The sequence below is a fragment of the Nuphar pumila genome, chromosome 6 (genome assembly GCF_984573655.1).
Source record: "Nuphar pumila chromosome 6, dmNupPumi1.hap1.1, whole genome shotgun sequence".
NCBI classification, from domain to species: Eukaryota; Viridiplantae; Streptophyta; class Magnoliopsida; order Nymphaeales; family Nymphaeaceae; genus Nuphar; species Nuphar pumila.
In genome coordinates, this window is record NC_143254.1 from 99,739,652 (window position 1) to 99,749,770 (window position 10,119).

General features: G+C 45.3%; 2 protein-coding genes across 2 annotated transcripts; both read right to left on the reverse strand.

The window, feature by feature from the left end:
* Positions 1-3,918: 3,918 nt before the first annotated feature.
* Positions 3,919-5,449, reverse strand: LOC149835389 (receptor-like protein kinase HSL1). The gene is made up of 2 exons (XM_090010515.1): positions 5,410-5,449; positions 3,919-4,315 (listed from the first exon to the last, which is right to left on the reverse strand). The coding sequence occupies exons 1-2, from the start codon at positions 5,447-5,449 to the stop codon at positions 3,960-3,962; spliced, it is 396 nt and encodes a 131-aa protein (XP_089866641.1). The 3' UTR covers positions 3,919-3,959.
* A 185-nt stretch (positions 5,450-5,634) lies between these two features.
* Positions 5,635-8,086, reverse strand: LOC149835390 (uncharacterized). Its single transcript, XM_090009577.1, has 2 exons — positions 5,722-8,086; positions 5,635-5,651 (listed from the first exon to the last, which is right to left on the reverse strand). Exons 1-2 carry the CDS (start codon positions 8,084-8,086, stop codon positions 5,635-5,637), a joined length of 2,382 nt encoding a protein of 793 aa, XP_089865703.1.
* Between the last annotated feature and the right edge of the window lie 2,033 nt (positions 8,087-10,119).

A 10,119-nucleotide genomic window follows, 5' to 3' on the forward strand; every position in this document is an offset into this window, starting at 1 on the left:
TTATTTTTTATATAAACATGAGTGAGGTCGTATATCTCCTTGGAATTAAGATCCGTCGTTATAGAACTAAGGGTGTATTGAGCTTCTCTTAGAAATCCTATATCCTTAAAGTTCTTAAAATATATGGAATGAAGAATTACTTTTCTAGTTCGACACTCATAGTAAAAAGAGATAAATTAAGCCTAAAGGAATATCCTCAGGATGATAATAAAAAGGCTCAGATGACAAGCATTTTGTACGCTTCAATGGTTGGGAGTTTGCAATATGTGCAAACTTGCACATGATTAAATATTGCATTTGTTGCTAGAATATTTGGTAGATATCAGTTTAATTTCAGGCATTTCATATTGGAAGAAAATGAAAAAGGTATTGCACTATTTGCAATGAACGAAGGACTATATGTTGACTAACAGAAAGGTTGACCACTTGTAGGTTGTTGGATACTCTGATATAGACTTAGGAGGATGTCTCGATAGTAGAAAGTCTACTACTGGATATGTCTTTCTATTAATAGGTGGTGTTGTCTCATAGAGAAATGAAAAACAATATACATCTGCAACTCATACCATGAAAGCAAAATTTATTTCTCTATGCAAGACTTCATCTTAGGCTATTTGAATAAGAAACTTCATTATGGGTCTTGGTATTGTAGACTCTATTAAGAGGACACTGAAGGTCTTTTGTGATATGAAGTTGTCATGTCCTTTTCGACTAACAACAAAAGTTTCATCTCATGTCGACACATGAAATTAAAGTACTTTGTTGTTAAAAAAAGGACTGAGAATCATTTAGTATATATTGATATAATCAGTACGAAGAAAATGACTTTGAATATCCTTACTAAAAGACTAATACCAGAATTATATTTTTAACATGTAATGGAGATGAGTCTATTTGATTAATTTTAATATATGACAATATATTATAGTTATATATGATCACATTTATAAAACTAAATTAATTCTCTATGGTTTCATACATTGTTGATTCTGTGTAAAATATCTCTCATTTATAAACAAAGAATAATATAATAACAATATTAAAAAGACCAAAAGAATGAGTTAGCGACTAACCTATTCATAAAGGCATTCTTAACATGCTAAACACTTAAAATGAATAATATTGTAGTGTATGAAACTATGACATCTCATATAGAGGTGCTCATCTCCATGACTTGTATCATTTATTCTTGTGATTTAGTATAGCATGTGAACCCACACAAAACTTGAATCGAGATAACGGTAAAGAATCTCGATAATAAGTTTTTTCTTTGTCAATGGGTCAAGTGGGAGAATGTTGAACTTATGGAGCGGGTTCAACCGGAAGTGACCTGTATTGACATGGGTCCATCAACATAAGACATAGGGTCGGCTCTGGTGGCTTTTAGGTTAGAGGACATTTATGAAAAATAAATTGTTCTCATAATTGTGTATGAATACCCCTTAATAACCCATGGAACGAAAAGCCTCCTCCCACTATAAATAGATCACCATGGAGTGTGATGTGAACTGCAAGATAACGTGATCTTTCTCTCTTTGGGTTCAAGGATCCTGCTCACCTTTTGACCTGACAAAGGTGAGCACCCATGTCTATCTCTCTTTGGGCTTATCGACGGCATCGATAGGATGAGGAGAATGCTGACCACCCACCCATGTCTATCGAAGCTTTGATCGGATCAACCATGGCAGGTTTCGGTAAATTGTGTTCTCCATTGATTTTCGTCAACAAAAACTGCATTAGGGTTGGATAGCAATATTCCTGATTATCCTCAAAACAAATGTTACAATAGGAATATGAAGGTACTTAATGGATACCAAGTATCGTAGGGGCCGAGAATTGCCTAAATTCCCACAATTATCTTCACAATAGCTACTAAGGATTTTGGTGGATTTGAATTAGGCTCTTAATTTTTACTTTTAATAATTTTATATCTTTTATTGGATAGGTCAACGGAAAACCCTTCATCATACATTGGCAGGCCTCCTCATTGAGTACACCCACCTTTGAAGGTTTTGAATCATGCTCTTTAGTTTGATTGGGCATGTAGAACGTCTTGCTCTAAAAAAGAAAACAAAAAAATGAAAGCAGACTCCAAATTCAAACATAATCCTTTGATCCTTGACTACTCTTGACTACTGTAGAGAGGCCAAAGGTTTGATGCCTCGAGACTTGAGACCATGCCTAGTTTATAGAAAGTGCAAACTCGGGGCACCTCCACACACACTTATTGCCAAGGAAAATACCATATTTTTAATATGGAAGCCTAGTCTAAGGTTAGGATCTCAGGATGACTTCAATCCATACCAAAACCAGAAAAAAATAATAGGGTTACGAACCCAAGAATGTAACCCAACCAAGCTACATTCTTAACCACTACGCCATCTTTCCTTCAAAATTATTATGTGCAACCAGCTATTCTCTTCGTCAGGAGTTCCTTTCTTCCACATGTACCCTTTAACCTGCTATATTTTTCTTATTTGTACGACAAGAATGAGAGATTATGCATTTAGGATAAACATGGTCAAAGTACCTTGGGAGAGCATGAATCAGGTGCAATGTGATTGCACAAAAAGATATGCCACCCTATTCCTTGAATGACACTTGTCCTGTATACTTAAGAATCAGTCAATTTTTGTAGGCCCCTAGTCTAAACCAGACAAAAGGAGATGGGGGTGACACGTCTTTTGTGCAATCACATTGCACCTAATCCCTGATCCCTTGGTAGGTGAATATCTGGAAAATAGCAGTTGAGAGGGGAGTTTATGCATTTGGGTTCGCACCAAATCTTGGATTTAACAGCTCCCACCTTTTTCAAATGCAGAAACTCCATTTCACTGCCAATTTTTCAAAGAGGCAAAGCAGTTCCACCTGGTCCTCATGTTTTTTTATTGATTGAATTTTTACTAGAAATCACTGAACGATCCTACGATTTTTCAGTATTTTTAATCGAGTTTTTTCAAAAAATAGGAAGAAGATCGCAAGTATGCTCACCACTATACTAATTCCCTTTTGTGTATGGCGATGTGTCAAAACAACACACTCCTTTCTTACACGTGCTTTCTACTAAAATACACTGTCAACATGAAAGCAGCGAGTAAGGACTAGATGGGGAGATGTGTTAGGTGTTATGTGATTGCACACTTTTAGTGTGCTGCTGCACCTGATCACCCTCAGTGTCACAGCATTAGATGATGAGTGATCAGATGCAGCAGCATGCTTAAAGTGTGCAATCACATTGCAGCTGATTTCAATTCGTGTTTTGGGTGTTTGAGTACCTTACAAAAAATGCTTGGTCCATGTCCTCCGCATCTAAAAAATAAATTACCTTACATTTTGTTTTTTTATATATAGATATGCCTTCAGTTGGTAAAACCATTGAGGTTTTCTCTGAAAAATACACCTAGGGTATTGGTTGTTTGTGAGGAGTTGTGCAAATGAGATTCAGTTTATAAAACTTATGAGAACTCAAATATCATGAGATTCTATTTCTCACACAAATGAGATTTACTTTCTAAAACAAGATTGCAAATGAGATTCACTTTCTCATGAGGGTACTTTTTAAGTTTGGTTGCTTTTGCAAAAAAAGCAAATGAGATTCACTTTCTAAAGTTCAGGAGGAAGTGAATTTCGTGTGTTGGAACCAAACGTACAGTAGCTTCAACCTTGGGACAAGGAACCACACACTACAATTCACTTTGTAAAGTGTATGAGAAAGTGAATCTCATGTGATCGAACCAAACGTATAAGGAGCCACACACTACAATTTACTGCCCGATAATGTAGGAGATAAACCAAAAACCTTTCAACTCTGTCTGCAAGTGCAAAGGCAATAGATGTATCATATGAGGATGAAAAAACCAAAGGAAAGATATGCAAAGGATTTTAGAAGGGCGGAAGTGCCACACGATTTGCTCTCTGTTAGTCCATCAAAGTTACAATGAACGCCGGTGATTTTTCATTCAATGGCATGAAATTGAACTGCTTCTGATGCCGACACGAGGCTTCAAAGCGTCGCGAAAAAGCTCGACCACCCTTCTCATGGACGGCCGGTTGATGGGCAGGGAAGAAGTGCAGAGCAGAGCCACCTCCATCACCCTCTCCATCTCCTCGTGGAAGCGCTTGGGGATCCTCGAGTCGAGAATATGCTTGACCCGGCAGTCGCGGTGTCCGTACTCCTGGTTCACCCACTTGACCAGGTCCTTGCTTTCCCCAAAGGAAGGGTCGATGGGTCGCTTCCCGGTCACCAGCTCCAGCAGCACCACCCCGAAGCTGTAGATGTCGCTCTTCTCGTTCACTTTGAGCGTGTATGCGTACTCTGCAAATGCGTTGCCGAAACAGCCAAACAGGTTTTCAACAAGTCCGGTAACAGATGGACAGGTAAAAACAAAAACAAAAACAATTTTTTTTTAATAAGCCAAAAGAAAAACCTCCATCACCGGCATCCCATTGGCTGGAATCTGGTTGGTAAATCGCTTTTAGTCTCCTACACCCACTGAGGAGCACACCCAGATTCGACCTTGGATGCCACCGGTAGGTTTGGAACTTGTGACGTCTCGCCAACTTACCAACATTCGCAACTCGGCCCTACCAGATGGAGCTTTGCAAACATCCATATAAAACTCTCCTTATCCTCTCTCTTTTTCGAGAGCAGATCGGTCAAATAACTTTAAAAAAAGATTTGTCATCTTCACCGTCCATTGCTTCACCCCCATGACGACCCCCCACGGTCTTTATGCAATTTGTGGACGGTGAGGATGCCAAATGATCACCTTATCTGCTCTCCTCTCCTTCTTTTTGGAAAATTTGGTCAATAGGGAAGTAAGATCAGATGTAGATGAAAAGCGTGAATCGTGGGACCCATCAGAAACAGTTCATTTCACAAAAAGAATGTGATGCACCACGTGAGTGATCGACACCTGTTGTTTGGCCCCCCACAAAATAGGGAGGTGAACATTTTTCTTTTTGAAAAAAACTGTGGGGTCCACGGCTTTTATATATCTCATATGTTTCACAGAATTACAATGCACCGGGAGGAGCCTTGGAAAACATATGAACGCTGACATTTTTCTGTGTGACCACGGCCCAGACACGTACGGACCATAACGCGTATACTGACACGTATAGTTAATATTTTATATGATTTTAATAATATTTCATAAAGATGCATTTTCATTATTATATCAAAAATAAGTTTTTATTAAATAAAAATAAAAAAATCATCTCCTTCTGTCCTTTTTTAAAAGTTTGGAATTTGAGCGGCATAATTGCATTCGTATCGTGTCGTAACCGTGTCTTCATGACATAGTGGGCCAAACCCCAAACACGGGAAAAAATCAAACGGGGACTCGTAGATGAAACGAAAAAAACTAGAAAATAAAAAAAGTAGTGTTTTTGTTTTCAAAATTTTACCAGGAGCAATATAACCGTAGGATCCGGCGACCTCCGACATGCGGCCGTCGTCGGCGTCTCCCCACTCCCGCCGCCGGAGGATCCTGGCGAGGCCGAAGTCCGCCACCCGGGCGTTGAACTCCCCGTCCAGTAGTATGTTGTTGGACTTGACGTCGCGGTGGACGATGGGCGGCACGCAGTCGTGGTGGAGGTAGGCCAGCCCCTGTGCCGCCCCTACGGCGATCCTCATCCGCCTCTCCCAGCTGAGCTCCGGGCACCGTCTACCGTCGGTACCCTTCGTCTCCCTCCCGTCGCCGCCGTGCAGCGCCTCACCGAGGCTGCCGTTCTCCATGAACTCGTAGACGAGCAGCCTCACGTCGTTGCTCACGCAGCAGCAGAGCAGCTTCACGATGTTGGTGTGGCGGATCCTCCCCAGCGTCTCGATCTCCGCCCGGAACCCGCTCTCCGTCTCCGGTTTTCCGGCGTCCCACAGTCGCTTCACCGCTACCGTCTCACCCGTCTTGAGACTCGCCCTGTACACCTTTCCCGACGACCCCATCCCCACCACGTTCTCCTCCGTGAGGCACCCCATCACGTCCTCCTCCGCTACCCCAACCCGGCTGAACGACGTCTGCTTCCACGGCCTCGTTCGCCGGCCTGACCTCATCATTCTTCCACCCATCCGACCGACCGCCGCCTCTTCATGGTGCCCGCTCCTGTACAGCCAGATTGACGCCAGTAGGCATCCGACGGCGACGATGGAGAGAACCCCCGTTAGGATCCATGCCGTCCTGGCGTGCCTCTTGAGGGTTTTGGAGTCGGAGGGGGAGCAGAGGGGGAAGGGTTTTAGGTCAGGGCTGCAGAGGCCGGGGTTTCCGATCAGGGTCGAGATGTAGAACGGGGTGTGGAAGCCAGAGGGGATCATTCCAGCGAGGTTGTTGTCCGAGAGGTTGAACTTGTTGAGCTTCAGGTTCCCGAGCTCCGGCGGGATCTCTCCGGAGAAAGAGTTGTCCGAGAGGTCGAGGTACGTCAGCACCGAGAGGGAGCCCAACTGGGAAGGAATCTCGCCGGAGAATTGGTTCTTCGAGAGGTTTAGCTCCGTGAGCTCGTTCCACGAGGAGATGTCCGACGAGAAATGGAGCTCTCCGGAGAACTGGTTCTCTTGGAGGTCGAGCTTCTGGAGGCCTCTCAGGCGGGTTAGGCAAGACGGGAGGGCGCCGGAGAACCGGTTTCGGCTCACGTCGATGACGGATAGCAGTGGGAGACCGCATACCTCCGCCGGGAAAACGCCGGAGAAGTTGTTGCCGGACATGAGGATTTGGGTCAGATTCCGGGCGCTGGCAATCTGGGGATCGATGGGCCCTTCGAAATTGTTGTCGCTTATCTCGAAAAAGTAGACTCCGGGGAGCCCCCAGAACGCCGGAGGGATCTTCCCGGCGAATCGATTGTTGGCCATCCGTATCCTCTGCATCGAGGTGCAGAGCGCTAGGCTCTCCGGTAGCTCGCCGGACAACCGGTTGTTGAAGACAATGAGCAGCTGAAGCTTCTTCATGTAGCAGAGGTCGGGCGGGAGATTCCCCTCAAGCCTGTTGCTCGAGACGTCCAGCAACTCTAAGTGAGAGTTTCGGCCGAGCCCCGCCGGAAGCCGGCCGGAGAAATTGTTGGTGAAGAGCTTGAGCTCCGTGAGATAAGGGTTCGTAGCTAATACCTCGGGAATGCTACCCTCCAGGTGGTTCTCGTTCAGGTTGAGGGATTTCAACGGCAACCGGGAGAGGCTTTGCGGCAACGTCCCGGTGAGCTCGTTCTGAGAGGCGTCGAAATAAGAGAGGAACCTCAAGCCGCCCAGAGTCTCCGGCAGGCTGCCTGAGAGACGGTTGGAGTAGAGCTCGATCTGCTCGACGTTCCTCATACCGGAAACATTCGCCGGGATCTCTCCGGAGAGGTTGTTCTGCGACAGGTCGAAGTTCCTCAACTCCACCAGCCTCCCGACAGATTCCGGTATGCTCCCGACGAGGGCGCAGTTGGCGAGCCACATGATCCTCAGGTTAACGAGATTCCCAATCTCGGGCGGGAGGGGGCCGGGGGTGAAGGGGTTGTAGGCGAGGCTCAGGACGACCAACGTGGTCAGGTTCGTCAGGACGACAGGGAACACGCTGGAGAGGAGGTTCCCGACGAGGTAGAGCTCTCGGATCGCCGGAAGCCGGCCGTATCCGTTCGGAACCCCGCCGGAGAAGTTGTTCATGGTGAGGTCCAGCCACGTGAGCGCCGCGAACTCCGGGCCGACGTCCGGGAGCGGCCCCACGAAGAAGTTGTTGGAGAGGTTGAGGAGGCGGACACAGCCGGCGCACAGGGAGAAATCCCGGGACGCGATCCCGTTCCCGAGGTTGTTGAAGGCGAGGGAGAGGTTCCGGAGCGTCGGGATCCGGCAGAACCCCGCCGGAAAGTTGCCGGAGACGCCGAATCCGGTGAGGTCGACAGCCTCGACGGCACGTGTAAGGCGGTCGCAGGCAATGCCGGTCCAGAGGCAGGGCGTCTCGTCGGACTCGTTCCAATTTCTCAGGCGGCCCCCGCCGTCCTTCAGGCCGGACTTCGCTTCAAGAAGGAGCTGGCCGTCCTTGTTCAAGGAGCAGACGGAGTGAGAGAGCAGGACAACGAGCAGTGGAATCATGGTGAGACCATACCATCGGATTCCGGCCATTTTTCCGGCGGATGGCCGTTGCGAAATAACAGACGAGGGAGATTGGCGTGGTTTTTGCATGTAGCAGAGGAAAAAAGGAAGAGAGAGTAACGGTCGTCGTGCATGAAGGGTGACAGAGGTTTTGAAGGCAGAGAGAGAGAGAGAGTCACATGAGAAGTATGTTCTCATTCAATATCCAGGATTTAAGAGTGTGAGTTTTGCACATTCACTGCTTATAACGAAAGAACTGTTTCGCTTTGTTTCTTTATCCTTTTTTCAGTTTTTTCTCTCTCGGCATCGTTATAATTAGTTGGTAGCTTCGCAGTTGGATTCGATCCATGGACTGAAATCTAAATTGACATTATGGACATTTGGGACATTTTAGGGTTTGCATTAATGGTGGGATCGTGACTGGTGGGGGGTGGGGGTTTCAAGATGGTTCATGTTTCCCAGGGACGTGCGAGGTTATTTCTTAAAATACGAAAGTGCCACTGCGTAAGGAGCAAGCGGCCACGCGCCCAGTCTTTTAATTAGTACGTTTCGCGAGGAGCGTATCGCGCGATTCTGACCGTTGGTTTCCTCCGTTTCAGACTTCTTGATCCGTCGATGTCTCGGATGGATGGGGATCGGCAGTACCGCTCCAGGTTGGTAGTTTCGTTAATTGATCGGATTTCTTGGGTAAAATTTTGGTCTTGGGCGGGGGGAGTTTTTAAATGCGATCGTTGGGAAAGGACGAAATTAGTCCCGAAGCTTGCGCAAACCTTCGATATCCAAAGTCGGCTGGGGGCACTCGATTTTCGCGAGTATCGTAATGCGCCCTTGACTCTTATTAAATAACGATATTGCAAAGGCTTCAAAATAATTCTGGGGCTTGTGAACCGGCCCAATAAACCCAGCGAGCGACTCAAGGCGTTCAACGCTTCGAGCTCGCCTCCTGTGCCTCTACCCAGCCGAGCTCGAGCTGCTTGTTTAAAATAAGAAAAAATAAACTTAAAAGCAATATTCATTGAATTGAACTCAAAACGTTGCTTGCAAGCCAAATACTTGAACCATGTGTTCGACAATATAATAACTGATGAAAATTGTTTATTTATTGATATTTAATGAGTCTATACTATACTATAGGAGCTAAGTTGAGCCCAACACCAGTCGTTCATGTTGAGCTTCTCAGGTATCGAGGTTAAACGAGCTCTTTACAAGCAAAACATGATTCCATATGTGGGTAGAGCGAAGTCGATTAGGATGCCGGAGTTTTAATTTCTCAACTTATCACACATTTCAAGATAAATGCGTCCATCCAAACACCCTATTAGTTTTTTCAGATGATCTTTACTTTTTGAAAGGCAAGTTAGGGTTAGGCCGACCCAGTTATTATTCAATCGTACCAGTGGGGTTTGAACAAGAAACGTCTCACCACAAGGAGACCGGAACTGACAGCGCCTACCAACCACGCAGAGCCCCGTTGATATTTTTCGGTAATTTGGGAACATGAAGCGTCAATCGAGCTACTGCTAAACCAATATACGTAAGTTTGATGGGATCACGAAGCGTCAATCGGGTTCGGTTCGGACCCAGGTGAAACCAGACTTGGCCCCGATTTTCAGGCATGGTATCGGGGTCTAGACTCGGTTTAATTGAACCCACCATAAGAAAAAACATACCCAGATCCGATAAGAACTACATGAACCTGATAAAATATTATTTTTTATCATTTTTATATTGAAAAATTGCGAGTCTTAATCGGAACTCAGGTCAGGCCCGGGTCTGGTATAAAATTTTACAAACTATACCCGGATCCTTCAAGTCCAAACCCGGGTCTTGTTATTTATCACCATACCTGGACCGTATACGGTTTGGTACAGGAAACCCAACCCCTTGACAACCCTAGTGATATGTAATGACAAAACTTTTGAGATCACCGGAATTTTCGGAAATAATTGTACTTCCAATGATTAACTATTTTGACCCAAAATAATTATTTTCCCTTTTCTGTTATATTAAAAAATCAAAAGTGTGGGACACAAATCATTTAAAAATCTCTCACTACTTTTGTA

Excerpts from the sequence above, each read along its gene's own strand:
- LOC149835389 (XM_090010515.1), bottom strand. The coding sequence starts at position 5,449 with ATGTCGGAGGTCGCCGGATCCTACGGTTATATTGCTCCTG. Across the intron at positions 4,316-5,409 it reads CTACGGTTATATTGCTCCTG|AGTACGCATACACGCTCAAA; the intron begins GTAAAATTTTGA and ends ACGCATTTGCAG.
- LOC149835390 (XM_090009577.1), bottom strand. The coding sequence starts at position 8,086 with ATGGCCGGAATCCGATGGTATGGTCTCACCATGATTCCACTGCTCGTT.